General features: G+C 44.3%; 9 protein-coding genes across 9 annotated transcripts; 5 read left to right on the top strand and 4 right to left on the bottom strand.

The window, feature by feature from the left end:
* Positions 1-424: 424 nt before the first annotated feature.
* On the top strand, positions 425-2,387 carry Bfra_000588 (putative cell division control protein cdc6 protein; the record flags this gene model as incomplete). The annotated part of the gene is made up of 2 exons (XM_037331034.1): positions 425-473; positions 529-2,387. The coding sequence occupies 2 exons, from the start codon at positions 425-427 to the stop codon at positions 2,385-2,387; spliced, it is 1,908 nt and encodes a 635-aa protein (XP_037197367.1).
* A 551-nt stretch (positions 2,388-2,938) lies between these two features.
* Positions 2,939-4,592, bottom strand: Bfra_000587 (putative histidine acid phosphatase protein; the record flags this gene model as incomplete). Its single annotated transcript, XM_037331033.1, has 3 exons — positions 2,939-3,581; positions 3,719-3,896; positions 3,947-4,592. The coding sequence occupies 3 exons, from the start codon at positions 4,590-4,592 to the stop codon at positions 2,939-2,941; spliced, it is 1,467 nt and encodes a 488-aa protein (XP_037197366.1).
* A 1,045-nt stretch (positions 4,593-5,637) lies between these two features.
* Bfra_000586 (putative amino acid permease protein) lies at positions 5,638-7,728 on the bottom strand (the record flags this gene model as incomplete). Its single annotated transcript, XM_037331032.1, has 4 exons — positions 5,638-6,697; positions 6,812-7,036; positions 7,087-7,348; positions 7,410-7,728. The coding sequence occupies 4 exons, from the start codon at positions 7,726-7,728 to the stop codon at positions 5,638-5,640; spliced, it is 1,866 nt and encodes a 621-aa protein (XP_037197365.1).
* Positions 7,729-9,065: 1,337 nt separating this feature from the next.
* On the bottom strand, positions 9,066-11,313 carry Bfra_000585 (putative glycoside hydrolase family 47 protein; the record flags this gene model as incomplete). Its single annotated transcript, XM_037331031.1, has 2 exons — positions 9,066-9,302; positions 9,355-11,313. The coding sequence occupies 2 exons, from the start codon at positions 11,311-11,313 to the stop codon at positions 9,066-9,068; spliced, it is 2,196 nt and encodes a 731-aa protein (XP_037197364.1).
* A 287-nt stretch (positions 11,314-11,600) lies between these two features.
* Bfra_000584 (putative autophagy-related protein atg10 protein) lies at positions 11,601-12,982 on the top strand (the record flags this gene model as incomplete). The annotated part of the gene is made up of 5 exons (XM_037331030.1): positions 11,601-11,623; positions 11,807-11,853; positions 11,988-12,439; positions 12,504-12,764; positions 12,812-12,982. 5 exons carry the CDS (start codon positions 11,601-11,603, stop codon positions 12,980-12,982), a joined length of 954 nt encoding a protein of 317 aa, XP_037197363.1.
* Positions 12,983-13,340: 358 nt separating this feature from the next.
* On the bottom strand, positions 13,341-14,018 carry Bfra_000583 (putative rna recognition domain-containing protein; the record flags this gene model as incomplete). Its single annotated transcript, XM_037331029.1, has 2 exons — positions 13,341-13,673; positions 13,746-14,018. The coding sequence occupies 2 exons, from the start codon at positions 14,016-14,018 to the stop codon at positions 13,341-13,343; spliced, it is 606 nt and encodes a 201-aa protein (XP_037197362.1).
* Positions 14,019-14,263: 245 nt separating this feature from the next.
* Bfra_000582 (putative arp2 3 actin-organizing complex subunit sop2 protein) lies at positions 14,264-15,576 on the top strand (the record flags this gene model as incomplete). The annotated part of the gene is made up of 3 exons (XM_037331028.1): positions 14,264-14,486; positions 14,545-15,369; positions 15,421-15,576. 3 exons carry the CDS (start codon positions 14,264-14,266, stop codon positions 15,459-15,461), a joined length of 1,089 nt encoding a protein of 362 aa, XP_037197361.1. The 3' UTR covers positions 15,462-15,576.
* A 197-nt stretch (positions 15,577-15,773) lies between these two features.
* Bfra_000581 (uncharacterized protein) lies at positions 15,774-16,898 on the top strand (the record flags this gene model as incomplete). The annotated part of the gene is made up of 1 exon (XM_037331027.1): positions 15,774-16,898. The coding sequence occupies one exon, from the start codon at positions 15,774-15,776 to the stop codon at positions 16,896-16,898; it is 1,125 nt and encodes a 374-aa protein (XP_037197360.1).
* Positions 16,899-17,543: 645 nt separating this feature from the next.
* Bfra_000580 (putative dimethylaniline monooxygenase protein) lies at positions 17,544-19,105 on the top strand (the record flags this gene model as incomplete). Its single annotated transcript, XM_037331026.1, has 2 exons — positions 17,544-17,677; positions 17,743-19,105. 2 exons carry the CDS (start codon positions 17,544-17,546, stop codon positions 19,103-19,105), a joined length of 1,497 nt encoding a protein of 498 aa, XP_037197359.1.
* Between the last annotated feature and the right edge of the window lie 124 nt (positions 19,106-19,229).

Raw genomic sequence — 19,229 nt, 5'->3', positions numbered from 1 at the left:
AATGATAATCTTATAACCCTATAGATAGGCCTAAATGCAAGTAGAATCTAATCATCTGCATGTGCATTCTCGTCTACCGGTATTCCATACAGTGTACATACTTATTTAAATGCAACATTATCACGACTTGCATCACCTCCTTACATATTCTCGTGCCATGTGCATAGACTAGACTTTGCCCGTTGCCGTACTATTGCTCTGCTACACCGAAATCATGAAATTCAGGGGTTGTTAGTACGCGTGAAATCCACTATACGCGAACGCGTCGACGCGATCTTTTACATATCAATATCCGACCCATTGAATATTACCATTTGCTCATCATTACAACTTCCTCAATTCTCTCAACTCCAAGCAAAACTTTCCGTGATTGAGAAAGAATATACTTGAATTGAGTTAGAGAGAGATATAGACATCCTCAATGATGCCTTCTGTTTTAGGAAAAAGAACCCGCAGCACAAGAGCAATAGCAGGTACGAAGGGTCATTCGGCAGACATCTAAATAACATTCTAACTTTTATCCTACAGAGTTCAAAGTACCATCAACGCGCGCAAACCGACAAGCAAAAACAGAAATATACAATGACGAGAATGAAAATCCTTTCATTACTCGCAAGAGGCGCGATGAGGTCGACGATTCCGATGACGATTGTATGGACATTGACGAATTGACGGAATCTATACCTGTCAAGTCCTCGCCTTCGAAACATGGATTGGCAAGTAGAAAGATCGCATTACCGAAAAAAACATTGATAGAAGAAGCATCCAAAACAGCTCAAGCTCCTACTCCTCAAACACCTCGACATCGCGATGCGCTATCCAAAAAAGTACAAATAACTCCTCGGCATCGTGTTACTGTTACTGGAAAGCCAATGACTCCTAGAACTCCAAGGACTCCTGTAACACCCGGTGGATCAATTGCGACTGTATATACTCAAGCTCGACAGATCTTCACACGGAGCTCAGAGCCTGGACGACTTGTTGGAAGAGAGACTGAAAAGGGCGAATTGAAAACTTTTGTACAAAATTGTGTCGACAAAACAAGTGGGGGGTGTATATATGTTAGCGGACCTCCTGGAACTGGAAAAAGTGCTATGATCAACGAAGTTACGACGGAATATGGAGAATCGACCACATTACACAAGACGTATGTTAATTGTATGAGCATGAAAACCTCGAAGGATTTGTATGGTATACTGCTGGAGTCTTATTGTGGCGAGGAAGTGGTTTTGGACGGCGATGAAGAGAAGACTTTACAGAGTATGTTTGTTTCGAGGAAAAAGACCAAGGATGTCTACCTCATCACGCTGGACGAAATCGATCACATCCTCACGTTGGACCTGGAAATATTATACAAGCTGTTCGAATGGTCTTTACAGAAGTCATCGCGCCTGATCCTTATCGGAATTGCAAATGCATTGGATCTTACAGATCGTTTCTTACCAAGATTGAAGGCTCGAAACCTACAACCACAACTACTACCTTTTCTTCCATACACCGCATTACAGATCAAGACTGTCATCATGACACGCCTCAAGTCACTTGTTCCCGCGGATAGCGCGACTCCAAATTTCGTACCATTTCTCCACCCAGCAGCCATTGAACTTTGCTCCCGAAAAGTAGCAAGCCAGACTGGAGATTTACGCAAAGCCTTCGACATTTGCCGAAGAGCAATTGATTTAATCGAAACCGAAACCAAGCAAAAGCACGAACAAGAACTCAAAGACAAAGTTCTCCTCGATAGCCCTTCCAAACGAATCCTAGAGGACAACATCAATCTCTCCTCCATTACAAACACCCCCAGCAAAAGTTTGTTCCGTCCACGAACCTTGGCCCAATCCCTCGCAACCCTCACTGTCGAAACTGCCCCCCGCGCCAGTATTCAGCACGTGAACAAGATCACCGCATCTACCTTCGGAAATGGCTCGACCCAACGTCTCAAGACCCTTAATCTCCAACAAAAAGCCGCCCTTTGCGCTCTCCTAGCTCTCGAATCACGCAATCGTTCTCAATCCTCCAATCTCCTCGCTACGCCGTCAAAATCTCACAACCTAGCTCCAACCATCAAACAATTGTATAACACATACAACATGCTTTGTACTCGAGACGCAATCTTACATCCTTTAACGAGCACGGAATTCAGAGATGTGGTAGGAAGTCTCGAAACGCTATCATTAGTCGCGGCGGTCGATGGAAAAAATGGTTCGTTTGTATTGAGTGGAGGAGTCAGGGCACGAGGTAGACCCGGGCGATTCGGATCCGGTGTGGGAGTGGGAGATGAGAAGAGAGTGGCTAGTTGTGTTGGGGAGAAAGAGGTTGCGGCTGCGGTGGAGGGATTGGGAGCGGGCATTTTGAAAAGCATTTTGAATGGAGAGGGGTTGGATTAGTGGGTTTTTGTACTGATTTGTATTTCGTTGCATAGCGTTGCGTGGTTTGAGCGCTTTTGTTTGAGGATATGGTCTGATGAAGCATTTATTTGGAGTTGGTTATTGTATTGTTGCATAGGATGGGGTCATGACGAAAATCACGCGATGTTCGCGAATTATGGGTATATGAGAGTAGTAGGATAGATGGATACTACTTGTTTGTATAGGTATAGATAAATAGGATTACACATTCAATGAATGATTATAATAAACTATGGTCTGAGTTGGAGTTCTAAACTTATTAGTGTGAGGGCCATTTCAAGTGGTACTGTATGATATTATAGGGACACACAAAGAACTTTGTCATTTTGTCGATCATATGGTACGCCTATTCAATATAAACACATTTCCTGGATGTATTTTAAGCTTTTGGAATTATCGTTTCATATCATCGTAATCAATGAGCGCTTTCAACCCCCATTCCATATTCCCTCTAACCGCATTATCATTACTTAACACTAACTCCCCCATATCACATTCCCCACCTGTTCATTCTCATCATTCACCTCCTCTTACTTCCCACCCTGCTCACCAGCCACCGCCGCCGTCCCTGCATTCCCCGCTCCCAATCTCTTTCTACTCACAACCCTCAAACCCGCAACCACCAACACCAACGCCTCAAGACCCAAAACCACCGCTAGCGTAACCATTGCGCCAATCACTCCCGCAACCGCTTTCGACATGCCTCCATTTCCCTCGCTATTTCCCGAGGAGCTGGAGCCCGAGCTCGAAGAAGAGGATGCAGTTGAAGACGCGCAATCTCCTGTTGATTCTCCACAGGCGGTGCACCAGGCATCTTGGTCTCCGATGGCGAATTTGTTCATTTCGTCGACGAAAGTGGTGTAGGGGAGAGTGAGTTCTGATTGGTTGAAGAGGGGGTAGGAGACGAGGGGGTTCTCGGAGGCGGTGCCGTTGGAGAAGTAGAAACGGACGGAGATGTCGGAGGGGGAGGGGTAGGAGGTGTTGGAGACGGTGGCGTTGGTAAGGAGCTCGAAGGTCATGGAGGAGGCGTAGTCGACGATGCCGGTGAAGTTTGGGGAGAGGGTGGAGAGGCCGGAAAGTCCGAAGAAGGAGAGGAAGGAGGCGTAGGCGCCGAATTGGATGGAGACTGGGACGGCGGATTTACCCGTGATGGTGGTGTTGAGTTGTTGGAGACTAGTATGTGTTAGTTGATTCGATTAGGTTGTAGTGATTTTGGAGATGATGGAGTAATAATCGTGCTGGCTTGAGAATGACGAATGTGCACTTTCATCTTATGATCTTGAGTGTGGTATGATGAATTAAAGACTTACATCTGTGCTGCCAATGTAGATCCTGCAATCGCACGAATGGTATCTGAAGCATTATATGCGAGATTGAACTCGTGAGTGTTGGCTAGAGCTAATAATTGAGATTGTGTCTCATCTGTGAGAAGGTCATCGGAAGGAATAGACGAATTGTGAATGGTAGAGACGTGAATGTAGTCATAAACTTATATCTGTTAACAATACACATAGCAAACTGGAGCAATTAGATCTTACTTGTATATGCATTCTTGAAAGTATCCGTGCTGGAATTGAAGGTGGTGTTAATCACAGGGAGAAGGCTTTGGTAGAAGCTCTTAGTCGAATTAAGAAGGCTCGCATATTCTTCCGAATAGAAGTAGTTGTTGGAGCTGGTGACAGCATTTCCACAACCACTGGAGCCTTGTAGCCAGGACGAACTCTCGGAGTTGGCACTGCTAGATGCTGTAGCAACAGCATTGACAGGAATGAGTTGAAAACCACCTAGCGGGGCTTCAATACTTGTGCCATTGGCAAGTGTTTGGCTTCCCAATGTTGCACCAACAGGTGGGTATAAACCTTGAAGAAATCCGGATGCAGAATTCTGAAGGACATTATCGACTGGTGCTTGGACATTTAATTGAGAGACCTTAGCTATGTCTGAACTGATCTTGTAAAGAGGGGAAGAGGCGTTGGAATCGATGTATCTGTTTCGATAGAAATTTCCAGAATCATAAACTTGAGCGTAACCAAGATCTGTTAAAGATGTGGGAGCATATGATTTTGTAGTACGATCTCCATGACGATGGAAAATATAAACACCCAAAACCGTTTCTGAAGTAGATTCTTGGGCTTGAATCAATGGCAGAAGTGCAGAGATAAAAAGAGCTTGCTTGGCCAACATCTTGAAGGTCCAATGTATCAAACAAGGTGACTAATACACTAACAAGTCAAGTTTGAAAAAGATGTTTTTGAAGCTTCAGATACAAAGCAGAGGGATTGAAAGTATGAGTAAGTGCTGGACTAACGCCATGTATATATTCACTACATAGCTGCACGTAGTCGGCCATATGCATCCGTCATGCCTTCCTTATCTTTCAACCACATCTACTCGCAGATGTCTGTGTTGTACCGGAGATGCATGGACATTTTGACAATCACAAAGCTACAGAGTAACCAAAAGCTGTGGTTAATATTCTCATTCCAGTTAGTCTCTCGAGGTGGTTAACCAATCAGTTCCTATATCTATCGTTAGTTTTGGAGGGGTATCAACGTAAGATCCACTCCCACTTTTCCCCTCACTAGAAAATTTTAGCTCTCCACCTAATCGATTTATCAACTATCAGATCTTTTGAATATCACATTCCATTCGAGACTAGATGGAAGTACTTACTCAATTAGCCCCGAGGAAAATGCTTCAGTCCAGAGATCCTGCACAACAAAGCGAAGATTTGAGATTTGTCAACAGAACAGAAAATATATATCACACGGAGTCCGCCTACGCCTTTTAATGACAAGCGGGGCATCGGATTATTTGTAGACCTCCGTAGTTCTAGATTTATCCCATCTTTCTATCCATAAGCCCTCGGCCAAATAAGGCAATGATAGTTTGGAGCTCTTGAATAGTTCCCGTTACCTTATATAAAGCTTTGAAATCGCGCCGATTGGTTGTGGTTGCAAGCTTCAGGAAAGGAACTACCCGCGTTAGGCAAAGTCCGATATACAGCGATCTGATTTGATGGCTGATTTATGTAATTATTCTATGTGATCGAAAATGAGTATCGCGCAGCTCGCTGAAGTATTATAACATGTTCCCAGTAAATCAATGGATATCCTCCCTCGCTATGATTTGTTTAACGCCGAAATCACATGGTATCTCTCGCACATAAACTCCCTTATGATAGAAACTCCCAATCCACCCGCATTACCATAAACTCCCTGTAGTTGAACTAACATACTGTCTTGTATACTCGTTTCCACTTTGGCCATCCGGCCTTTTCTGCTCGCTCCTCTGCTATCAAGGCTGGCAAGTCTAGACCGCGCATTCCGGTCTTTAGATCCATATCCTTGGATCTCATCACAGAAGTCCTATACCAGAATTTATATCCCACGTAGAATACAATTACGATGGGTGCGGCCAAATATGCTAGAAAGAAGCTCTCACATTGCTCGAGTGCCGTCATTTGCTGATAGCCTGTAGGCCATGCCCCAGTCCAAAATTGTGCGATAAGTATGAGAACATTGAATAAAAACCCAATCCACGAGCCAATGACGCCTGGCTGCGAACGAAAAGCTAACTCGTCCAGGCTATGTCCCTGGAGTACCCAAGCCCGTCGGAAACGGATATGGGCAAGGCAAATAGATCCCCAAGTAAATATTGAGGAAAGCCCAGACAGTGCGAGCATCCAATCCAGAACTGTTGCCTGAGCACCAGAATCCGCTGCATACGCAAGGAACCCAAGAGCCGATGATACGCCAATAGCTACGATAGGACGTCCTTTACGATCAACATAAGCCAAAATCTTAGGAGCCTGCCCCTGATCTGCTAATGCTGCAAGAGTCCGAGAAGATCCGAATATTGACGAGTTGCCCACAGATAGTACAGCAATAAGGATGACTGCGTTCATAACAGAAGGAAGTACCGTTATTCCAGCGTTTTGAATAGAAATAACGAAGGGACTTGCCGCGGTATTCGCATTTCCAGCAGCAAGCAATCTTTTGTCGGTATAGGGGACGAGAAGTCCAACGAGAGTAAGCGACACAATATAGAAAAGAGTGATACGCCAGAATACTTGCTTCACGGCCTTTGGCAATGACTTTCTGGGGTTCTGTGTTTCAGCGGCAGCGAGCCCCACCAATTCAGTGCCGGCAAAAGCAAATGCTGCAGTGACAAAAACACTACACATGCCTTTGAATCCGTTGTTGAATGCGCCCGGATCACTCCACAGCGTACCAGCTACATAACCTTCTTCAAGGCTGCCACCGCAGTTGAGGATTATGGCCAAAAGTCTGTTGGAAAAGTCAGAGTTTTGTTCCGTTGAAACATCTATGGATTCTTCAAAAAAGCGTAAGGATAGAATAATGGCCAAAACGTAGATCGAATATGACAACGGTTAGACTCACATATATCCAATAATAGCCACAACTTTGACGATAGCAAAGAAGAATTCCGCTTCTCCATACCCTTTCACTCCAAACATATTTATGCCAATAATTGTGAAGAGAAATACTGTGACAAATATAGCGTGATCGTATCGCTGTTGTATATCCCAGAAGTCGATTGTGATAGACGCCGCAATAATTTCTAATGGAAGAACCACAAGCCACTGCATTGCATAGTTCTGTTTGCTAGGAGTTAGTATTATGCTAGTTTCCATATTATCTGTGGTTTCTCATACCCATCCCATAGCAAATCCCCAAGCCTGTAAGTCACGCAATTAGTTAACCTCTTTCCCATTATATCAATGAATGAACTTGCCGGATCCAAGAATCGAGTCGAGTAGGCCGAAAACGACCCTGAAACGGGAAACAGAACGGCCATTTCACCCAAAGCATGCACCGTACAATATAACATGAGCCCGATGAGTGTAAAGCATATGATAAGTGATGCAGGTCCGCCAGTTGCGAGAGATTTGCCCGACGCAACGAAAAGTCCGGTACCTGTCCATGAAGTCGACTCAGTAATAGCCCCTTAAATCACTCGGCGCGTCAAGCAACTAACCTATTGAACCTCCAATTGCGATCATCTGCAGATGCCTCCCTTTCAATCTTCGTGCAAGAGGAGAATTTGCCGTTGCTTGCGCGGCAATTTCGGCATGGAATACTCTCCCATTTGCGCCTACCACACCCGGCGGGGTCATAGTAAGACTTGGATCTCTTCGAAAGCTATCAACAAAGCGACGCCCTATTCCATGTTTTATTTGCGTTATTTCTTCGTAGCTTGGTTCCCCGCGTCCGCTACTGTAGTCCGGAGTTGTGGATTGGTCTTTATCGGGGTAGACTGAACCCTTCTCAATATCGTTCATCCTGAAACTATTCATCTTGATGATTTCGAGTTTTGATGTGTGTGTAGTCTAGGAGATGTCGACAGCCTGTATTAGGAATGATGCTCGTCGATCTAGATCTACCGCATCAAGATTGCCGGTGAGGCTGAGTTGTCTCGAATAATTAAGAGAGTAACTATTGAAGCTCTCAACCGGTTGGCTAGAGCTCAAAGGTTGTGCAAGTGATAGTGCATGGCATATTTTCCAGTGATTTCCAACATCATGTTTTATACTATGAGTATGAAAGTTGGTTGAGAAAGTTTGCGGAGTAAGAAGATGAAGTTGTGAGCCCGGAAGGCACAGCTATCTCGGAGAGTAAAAGGCTTATCTTTTGCATGAGATTGCTCGAAGTGATTAGGCGTGATTGGACGTGATGAGCTTGATTTGGGGTATGGGGGCGCTAGGGCTTGTGGAGCCATCGTGGTAGCGGGATGAACTTCATCAATTGCAAGCTGGTTGCCACAAACATGACGAAGAAAGAAGAAGAAGAAGAAGAAGAAGAAGAAGAAGAAGAAGAAGAAGAAGAAGAAGAAGAAGAAGAAGAAAGAAAAGCATCAACTAACATCAAACGCTTCAGAAAGGTATATGACATTCTATTGATGTATCACCATCGTTGCCAAGTAGGTAAAATAGGAGTACAAAATCTCAACTTCTGGGCAAAGTTTGGTGTTCGACTTGTAAACAATTGGTACAACGACGGCCCCGTCAGCTGAACAGTCGATATGGGTTATTATACCTCCCTCCCTCCATCCTCGATCTCGTCCATAGACGCTGGGTTTGAAAAACATGTGGTTGTTGACTTTGGTCGTCTTTCTTGCGTCTAACAGCTCGACGCTTAAATATAATTCTTAGAAAAGCTTCCGATTCGATTAGCCGGCTGTCAAAGTTGCATCAGTGAAGTGCCGACCAAATGTCTGTGTATCATTTAAGTTTTAGAGATTTATGTCCTGTGTTTTGGTATTGCGCTACCTAAAGCAATAGCTTATAATTCTCTTCCTGTGTAGTAAACTGATTATCAGATGCAAGAAAGGTTCCAAATGTAGACATTTATTATATAAAGAGGTTGAGGCGTTGAAATTTTTAATTTTTTAATACAAGATGCAATGCAATGTAAAATCATTCAGCTCGTCTCAAGTTTTCATTGTAAACCATTGGAATGCAATAGACAAGATATTTCATCGAAGATACAATAATGGTATTTATATTTAGATTGTTCAAATCTGCAAGTAATAATAAGAAAGACATACAAAAGCCTATAATCTAAATGCGATAAAAATACAACGAATTTACATGGTCATCATCTATTATATAGGTACAATTTTGCTTTTTTAACTTCATGTCGCACCACTTTTCAACTCCTGAACTTCGACTTCCTTTACTTCGGGCTCTTTCTTTGGTTCTGGTAAGATCTTTCCGTCTGGCCCCCTGGGCTTTCTCTTCCATCCAGTTGACAACAATGGGCCCATCTTGAATCTTGGGAAGGCATGCGCCTCCGTGTTGATAACTATTTGGTCTAAGGGAAGAATATCATTTGGCGAGAAAAGAAGATAAAAATATTTGAGAGTTTCAGCCTGGTTAAAGTTAGCGAATTGTCAATGACAAGCGGATATAGGATGTACTTACAAGCCAGAAACTCTCCATGTTATCCTTGGTTTGCGCAGGTAGAACATTGGCATTAGAGAGACTCGTAAACCCACCACCTTCACCAACAGCGGTGTGGTTCATGAAGGACCTAAACATTTCCCATCCCCATTCTCTGTACATCTCCTCTCCTGTGATACGCCACATATAGAACAATGTCTCGATAGTTTCCGGCCTCTGGAGATTGTGGTTATCGTTGTTCTTTATAATGAAGTCCTTGCGCCATTCTTGATTCTCCGGATCATCAAAATTTGTAGGTGCTTGATGTGGTGCATCCTCTGGCAATGGTGGATCATCAATGTTGAAATGTGCGATTTCAGGGGCAAGCCCGGTTGCCATCACCTTATACATTCCCCAGCAGGTGTGCGTCAATTCTCTTGCTAGTTTCATCTCTTCATCCTTCTTCGCGCTCCAGCTTGGTAGCTTGCGCGCCTCAGCCTCTGTAATGCCACCAGTGGCACCTAGAGCAATTGTTCCACCCATAAAACATACCAAGTGATCCATCTTTGGCGAAAGAGAGCCACCCAGACCCTCAGGTCGCTCAGCAAGAACAGTAAACTTGGAAGGGCTAGAGTAAGTGATGAGATGCTTACGAACTCCCCTAAGTGCCTCGTCCCATAATTCTTCATAGATAGGCTCTTCTTTTGAAGTTTGAAGATATTGCTTGATCAAATATTCGTAGTATGAATCGCCGCGGCTGCCAAGACGAATGTTGCTTCCACGGAAGTTTCCAGTATTAGCGTATATGTAAATTGGCAAGAGTCCATCCTCCATGCCATTATCATCAATAATCTTCATCACCTTCTCAGCTTTTTCCCAGTATTCAGTCTCTCCAGTAAGTTTGGTAAGATATTTCAGTTCCAACTGCAACGTCGCCGCCTCTGCTGTGGATGAGGCCCCGCCATCATCATGAGATGGAACACCTTTGGTGGTCTTGAGATTAACGCTGGCGAATGGTATTCCAGAGGGAGAGTCAAAGGCGCCAAGCAAACGATCAGCTAAATCCCTCGACTTTTCTAGATATAAATCCTCCCCTGAAGCTCCTTCATCGTCCTCGGCCAATGGAGCTAGGTGTGGATACTCTGTGGAGAGATAATGGGCGGATAGAAGACCCCCAAGCATGCGGATTGTAGTTTCGAATGTGTTGACTTCTTGATCTTGGTCGTAGTCCAGTGAAGTTGCAATCCATTCCCTTGCATGCTGCACCCTGCTTGTTAAATTCATCAATATCATCGTATCCAAAGCATCCACAATTATCCAGCCCATTCCTTTCGGTGTCATTTGCTTCCCATGTTTCGAGATTGGATGAAACTCGTCATAGCCCCATGCATATCGCTCATATGCATCCCAACTCAAAGTAAAAGCTTCCTTGACCCTTTCCCTTCGATCTAGCCAATCAATTGAGTTAGGACCCTTTTCCGGCCGCTGTAGCCATGTCCATCTGTCTGTCGATTTCTTTTTCGTCTCGTCACTGGATCCAAAGAACCCTAAAAAGTATAACACACAAAATACAAATGCAATGGACCCAAATATGATACGCCGCCGTTTGTAAAAAGGTTGTGCTCTCCTGGAGGAGGCATATGAATACGGCTTGTCTTTGTACATCGGCAGATCCCTATTTTCTCCAAGAAGGTTTCCAACTCGATCTTGTATGCCGCTAATTACTCCTCCACTTGTATGTGCCGTCGATGATCTCGCGGTCATGCCAGAGGCCGCCCAAGCTTTGTTTTCCAAATTGCGCTGAGGATCTGTGAAAGAGGGGACGTTTTTTGGTATGGAAAAAGTGGACATCTCTTCGACAGCTTGCTTCCCAGACTCATAAGCTTGCTCGCCTGCTTCTTTGACCCTTTGAGTGATATTTGAAGCAGCTTGTGTCGCAGTGCCTCGAAGGATGTTGAATGCTGGAGAGCGGCGTAGATTAAAGGGGTCGCGACTGTTCATGGAAACTTCAAAATCATTTCATTACCAGAAGGCGCGACTATAAACAAACACTAAAATACAAAAAACTTAAAATATCTGAGGGTTATCATTAGGTGTCATTTCGAAACGGAGAGACTCAAGAGCTATAAACAGTACACGTAAGGCGTACTTACCGAGCCTTGGGATAAATTACAGGCTTTATTTTCAGCCTTACATTACACCCCCCGAGTGTCCTACCTGTTAGATTTGTATTCCCAAGTTCTTCTTGAACAGTCAAATCTGTTTAGCAAATCTGATAGACTTTGAAAATGGAGATTTGTGTCTCTACCCGGTATGTTTGGGCAATCATCATTGGAAATTTGCGTAGGCTCTGATAAAACTACGAAGAGTAACTCGGAAGCATATATGGCGATAGTTATCTGGGGAGCTTCGGTGGGTAGGTAGCGAAAAGCAAAGCTACCCCTGACCACTTTTTTTAACCGGGGTAACTGGTGAGAACAGCTAAAATCGCCAGGTCCTACAAGTTCGTCCACCGAGCCAGCAAGCCTAGCACTGTAGCTGGTGGGTATCTGACCGTTCCTAAGGAGAGGCTACAAAAGATACAATGCCATGAATTATCACAACTAATATTTTTCTACTTTCGAGTCTACAAAATATATAGCGTGAATTGACTTTCAAAATTAACATTTGAACAGAGTTCTTTTTGGCGGGATTTACTAGGGATTCACTAAATATTCATGAACCACCTACACACAGCAAGCACAGCAAACACGGTACTTACACCAATGCTGATTTGTGGGTTGAATATTTTGACTCTCTAGCCAGTGCTAAACCAGTCATGATGGCAACACATCGCCATGAATATCGTCAGTGGCCATTTCTCACGGAAGAAGAGTTTGAGCTCGCCTGTGCGTTTCTTGATCGAAGATATTGTCGAGCATCATTGGGACCTGCAAGGAAGAACCTCAAGCTGTCCATGGGACGAACAGCAACTACTGGGTCATGCTATGTTGAAATTATTCGATTGATTCATCCACCACAAGATGATGATGATCTATTACTTGCTCTTAGCAATTTGAGTAGTGGTTACGCTCCAAACTCTGCTCCGAGTCAAGAGGTGGATATGATGGATGAGGATGAAGACGACGTTAGTGACTCTCTTCATTCGTGTTGATAGTATATGAATATTTAGACTTATTGACATGGTATAGGAGGCACTGCGTGTAAACAAGTCTTCGACACTGGAGAGTGACTCTATTCCCCGATACAGTCTATATTCTCACCAGCCTTACGTTACTTATGAGATTCACCTACATCCCACTTATAGAATACCGACTTTGTGGTTTACGCTTCACGATTTACCAAACGATGAGCCTGCGTTTGATATAAATTCTGTTTATCGACATCTCGTGCCAGAAGAGTACAAAAGTGAACTTCGTGCAATAGGAGTAATGGGTGGGATTTCCGCTGCTGTAAGTCGCTAATTTTGCTAAGAAAATACATCCTAACTAGGTCTTAGCCACACCCTATCACAGATGTACCGGCATTCTTCATTCATCCATGTCAAACCAGAGAGGCAATGGAGAATTTTGACTGTCCGGCAAATAATTATTTGATGGTATGGCTTGGCTTGATAGGTGGGTGTGTGGGACTATGGATGCCTCACGAAATGGCTCAGGAAGATCTATAGAGAAGAGCTTTTGGCGTTCCGTCCCCTCAAAGAGTTTCGTCTCCACTGGGCATATAATACATTGATCCAAGGTATCACATAGATATTGAAGCTTCACATTCACTTTGTGGACATGCCACGACAAAACCTATCACACGATTGAAACATCACCAACTAGGTATGTACACTTGTGTTGCATCGGAAATACATAATGGTTCACACGCCATATCTGACATGTCATTAGAGGTCAATGTACTTAATATGCGAATTGTATAGGAGCCGTAGCCCTTTAGATCCATTTTAGTCGATAACCGTGTGACCAAGACCGATACGCCTCAAACCAGTCCCCAACGCCTTTTCCATGCAATATCATCAGTCGCTAATCGTCATCACTGTCTTCCTCCATTGCAACGTCTCCTTCACTATCTTCTTCCTCCTCTTCATCCCGACGTCTTTTCTGTCCAGCAACACTTGCACTTGGGCTTGTTGCATCTTCCATAGCGTGATCGGATGCAGGAGCTGGAACCTGGAGGGTTGAGGGCGGTGGTGGGGGAGGTAAATTGCTCGTAATGGTAGCTGCGGAAGGCGGCGCATTGAAAATGCTTTGCTGCAATTCTGTGGCCACGACTGCAGCCGCTGCTGCAGACGGCATACGAAAAGTACCGTCCAACTTGGCAATGGTGTCTGACTTTGATTTGGCATACTGGATATTCTAGTAGAGTGAATGTCAGCCCTTAATCATTTCAAGTAGACGAGCAATAGAATTGAAGGATTCCCAACTAACCATTTCACGTCCAAGAAACTCAAATCCTTGTAATGCTCTCATAGCCTGAGTCGCGGTCTGGATATCTCTGTACACCACATGTGCTTGACCCCTCATCTTCATTGACTTAAGGGCTATGACATCGAGAACTGGACCATAAGTCGAGCATAATGTGTAGAGTTCTCTACGTAAATCATCTTTTTGAATCTTCGACGAAGGTAAATTGGTGATGTAAAGGGTTTGATTTGGAGGGAACGACGTCCTCACTGGGACAGGTTTTACTGCGGCACTCATTCTGTCGTTACTCGGTAGTCAGTCGCGTCTTGGATTTGGGGTACTTCCAACATATATCAATATTGATATAAATTTCGAGAGTCCGCCTTTCGCAGCCTTGCGCTAGCTTAAAGTGGTTAGTAATCAGACGTATAGGGAGTACCCGCCCCACGTTCAAGCAAGCATCTCTCGTCCATGCGGTAATGCCAACATAAGTACATATTTACAGTGATAGTAGAGAGCTCCTCCTATCAAGAAGCAACAAAATGCCTGGTCCAGAAGTTCATCACCTTTTCCATCATCCTATCGCGGATCACTCGTTCTCAGCCGATAGACAGACATTGGCTGTAGCACGCGACACCAGTGTCGAGCTCTATGGACGAGACGGTAAGGAATTCAAGCTCAAGGACGAATTGAAAGGTCATGACAAGACCGTCACCAGTGTTGATATAGCTCCTAACAGTGGTAGAATTGTAACATGCTCCCAAGGTTTGTACCCATTTAATCATTCCGGTTTAATTCAACAATGCTGATAATGTTGGGCCAGACCGCAATGCTTTGGTTTGGGAACCATCTCCCACTGGCTATAAACCTACTCTCGTCCTTCTCCGAATCAATCGTGCGGCCACATTTGTTCGATGGTCTCCTTCCGAAACGAAGTTTGCCGTTGGATCCGGTGCAAGGGTGATTGCTATCTGCTATTTCGAAGAGGAGAACGACTGGTGGGTTTCGAAACACATCAAGAAGCCTATCCGTAGCACCATCACAACTGTCGCATGGCATCCAAATTCCGTTCTCCTAGCTGCCGGTTCTACCGATGCCCATGCAAGAGTATTCTCGAGTTTCATCAAGGGAGTGGATGCTAGGCCAGAACCTGGAGTCTGGGGAGAACGACTGCCATTTAACACTGTCTGCGGAGAGTATCTCAACAATTCTGCTGGATGGGTTCACGCAGTATCGTTCTCGCCGAGTGGAAATGCCTTGGCCTTTGCTGCACACGACAGCAGCATCACAGTCGTATACCCCAATGGCGCAGATCAACCTCCAAAGGCTGTTGTTAGTGTCAGCACACAGCTTCTCCCTTTTATGAGTTTGATCTGGAATGGCGAAGCTGAGATTATTGCGGCAGGCTATGACTGTGAGGCATTCCGATTTGGTGGTAGCGAAGGAGGCTGGCAACTCACAGGTTCCTTGGAATCAAAAGGGGGCCCAGTCAAAGATGTTGGAGAGGAGAGTGCTTTCAATATGTTCAAGCAAATGGACTTGAAAGGAAAAGTCAAGGATGATACACAATTGACAACTGTGCATCAAAACACCATCAGCACTATCCGCGTCTATGAAGGTTCGGAAAGTGGTGTCAGCAAGTTCACTAGTAAGTGCTCTTTTAATCTATATCTTTAAGGGGAAACTAATTGATTTTTAGCGAGCGGTGTTGATGGAAGAATTGTTATTTGGAACGCTTAGAAAAGAGTTGAATAGAAGCACTGACGAGTTTCGCAACTTTGTATACAAAGCCTCAGCATGCAACGCAGTGGCTCTTTGCCGTTCCATACTTTCCATGCAGAATATAATATATTACTTAACTCATTCCAATTATGCCAGAGAACAATCCAGCTAAGTATATTTCCTTCGAGAATCACATCGCGTTTCGTTGTAATTGTTGCCCTTAAAGAAATCAGACCTTATCTCTCTCACACCCTCCTTGAAAAATTTGACAATATTTATTTCCATCTTCCATTCGTACCCCCTCTGCCCTCGTGAAACTTTCTCTACGCCATGGATTTTAACAACGATGAGAAATCTAAAGTTACTTATCCTTTTGACGTTAATTCGTTACGTCACTCCCGAAGTTTTGGTGGTATTGAAAACGGGATCAATAATCCTTTGCACCTATCTAATCAAGCGATTCCTCATCCTCCTATTGCGCCTGGCAGTCAGATGGCTTTGGTGACAGGAAACGCTAGTGCCGAGGGAAGTAAGCTCTTTCAAGGCGAAAATAGAGCGTCTTTTGGGTATGTATTGCAGGAGCCCTCTCCAGCCATTGAGGCGACGATTGATCCTGATCCGGACTGTCTAATGACCACACCTGTCTCGACCCGACAAAACTCCCAGGCCCTACTAGACGTGGGTTACTGTCACTGCCAAGGAGGTTCTCGTACAACTGACAACCGCGCTGGACATTCACGTGCCCTGCCTCTACGTCATGTTTCTGGCAGCTGTCTTCCCACCATTGCTATGATGCTAAATAGCTCTCCATCAGACCGGATCCCCATACATTCCATGGGGACTTATACACCGTCTAAATCAACATTGGACGATAGGATGTCAATCTCGAATGCCTCAGATAGTACAATCGTTGCACCTGTGTCGATTCCCGAGCAGCGCTACTTCCTCTTGAATACCCTCTACCAAATATGCCTAGATGCCACCACCACTTACATTCGCGCTCTTCCAAGCTCCTCTCATATCAGTCTCAGATACGGTCGAACTCGTTCATATTCCCACCGATACCATCCATACCGTGATAAAGGACGAGAAAGATCATACAACGATGACCATTCCAAGACTCTCATGGACAATATCGAAGTAATTAGTACATTCCTATGGAGAAAGGCTAGGAGAGATCAGATGGCACCTCATCGAGCTGAATCAGATGCGGCCATGGATATGAACAATCTTTATAAATGGGGAGAAAACTTGGTCGATGGTATGGAAGAAAGAGCCGGGACTGAGGGAGCGCGAACTGCAGTATTGAATGCGGCTTTGGCAATGTGTGAGTGGTTGAGAATTGCGGAAGCTTGTACTTTATGTAAAGAGATTGAAGGGGAGCTGAGAGATCTTGCGAATTTAGGATTGGAACGCGCGAGACAGGAAAATGGTGAGGATGGTGATGTTCTCTAAAGAGTGTGTATCTCAGAATTCAATGGGGTTCAGCTAGGTGTGTCCTATGCAATTGATCAATATTGAACGCAGATAGCACATAATATTCTCGTCAAATGTGAATCTACTCTATGAAGCCAACTTGAATACTTGAGAACTCATAATTGAGATCATATCAATATATGATCTTATATAACCTGTAACACAGAACCATCGAGATGATGTAACATGATATGACAGTGCGCCTCGATATGACGGAATGAGCTGTGACCTTATCCTATATCTAAAAAGCCCTGCTTGAGCGGGAAACCATCTAATGATCGAGGGGACTGAAAGCCAGTACCCGTTGTTCGCAATGAGCTAAATATCATTTTGTTTGTATGGAGCTAAAGAGGACTAGATCTAATCTAATCTTATCTTAGATCTACCTAGGCTCATATGACCGAAAGGAACCCGAGTGAGGGGATATGCATGATAAATTTCGCCATATCGAGTTCCCTGCAAATCGATTACTTCCCGTCCCGTTACTAATAAGAGGATAAATAAAAACTATGAAGTGTGCTATGAGGCCTTTTCTATCCTCTACACGCCCTCCATGACTTCGCAGTAATATTAATATATCTATCTATATATCTTTACACTCACCAAAGGTGCAATTTTCACAAGATGGCAACCATAAAGTCAGTGGCAATCATCGGCGCTGGACCAGCTGGCGCAATTGCACTCGATGCTCTGGCTCAGGAGCAAGCATTTGATGAGATCCGGCTCTTTGAGAGAAGAGAGAAAGCTGGAGGATGCTGGTGAGTACGAAATGTCTGAATGGTTAAAACGTTAAATAAAACAATTACTCATATTCGTCTCACAGGCTCGGAGATCCGAAAGATCACGTCCAACAGATTCCAGACTTTGAAAAACTTGCTTCTCGCAGACCAGACGAGACTCTTCCCATTCCATCTGATCTTCCTACTACGCTTCCGCACAATACCCAGTATAGATTTTCTGATACCTCGATATATCCTACGTTGGAAACAAATATAGATGCTTTCGCCATGTCTTTTTCTCAAGAACCATTTCCGGAAACAAGATCAGCGGTTAACATTAAAAGACATGGCGAAAACTCGCCATTTCGCCATTGGAAGGTGGTGGAAAAATATGTTCAAGATTTGGTGGATCGGAAAGGATACCCAGATCTGATATCGTACAATACTACTGTGGAGCTTGTTCATAAAGACCCACATACATCGAAATGGGTTTTGACGTTGCGCAAACCCCTTGACAATGGAATTGAAGATAGATGGTGGACAGAATCTTTCGATGCAGTTGTTGTAGCAGCAGGACACTACAGTGTCCCGTTCATTCCTTCAACTCCAGGTCTTTCTGCCTTTTCCCAAAATTTTCCTGGAAGGGTTCTTCATTCGAAAGCTTGGCGTGACCCAGAAACATATCGCGGGAAGCGTGTGGTAGTCGTTGGCGCCAGCATCTCTGGTCCTGATATTTCTTATGCTCTTGCTGATTGTGTTGAACGACCTCTTCACTCTGTTGTTCGAGGCAAATATCATCCTTACTTTTTTGACTACGCTTTCCAGCATCCCCATATTCTTCGACGTCCACCGATATCCCACATAACCTCGGATGCTAACACAGATGAGCGAACAATTCATTTTGAAGATGGGTCTAAATTAGAAAAAGTAGACTATATTATTTTTGGAACTGGATATTCCTGGACTCTTCCGTTCATTCCTAATCTCGATTCTACAATACGCAATAATCGTCTTCCAAATCTGTATCAACACATATTTTGGCGCGAGGACCCTACCTTAACTTTCGTCGGTGCTGTGGCTGCAGGATTTACATTCAAGGTATTTGAATGGCAAGCTGTACTTGCAGCACGGTTTTTAGCCGGGCACATCACTCTTCCTTCCGCTGAAGAGCAAAAGAAATGGGAAGAAGATAGAATCGCAGTAAAAGGGGATGGAGTACCCTTCACAGCTCTCTATCCCGATTTTGAAGATTATTTTGAGGCCGTCAGGGAAATGGCAGGTGAGGCAAAGAATGGTAAAGGTAGAAGTTTACCCAAATTCCAGAAGTGGTGGAGAGAAGGATTTGATAATGGGCATTTGAAAAGGATAGATATGTGGAGAAGGGGGAACGAGGAAGCGAGACGTAGAATCGAGAGAGAGAACCGGGAAAGTGTAGTATCACCAGAATCACGAGTCAGCAATCTGTAAATATCTATATGGCTACTTGAATATATTGAGAATTCCGGTTTAGTGAACCGTTCTCCGATTTTATTAATACATGGGTATGGGTTTCGTCTAACTCGATTCGTTGCAGTGGTTCTAGAAGGGCAGG

Source organism: Botrytis fragariae, assembly GCF_013461495.1.
Source record: "Botrytis fragariae strain BVB16 chromosome Unknown tig00000001, whole genome shotgun sequence".
Classification (NCBI taxonomy): domain Eukaryota; kingdom Fungi; phylum Ascomycota; class Leotiomycetes; order Helotiales; family Sclerotiniaceae; genus Botrytis; species Botrytis fragariae.
The sequence above is the reverse complement of the archived record's forward strand: the minus strand, read 5'-3'. Positions and strand labels throughout refer to the sequence as shown.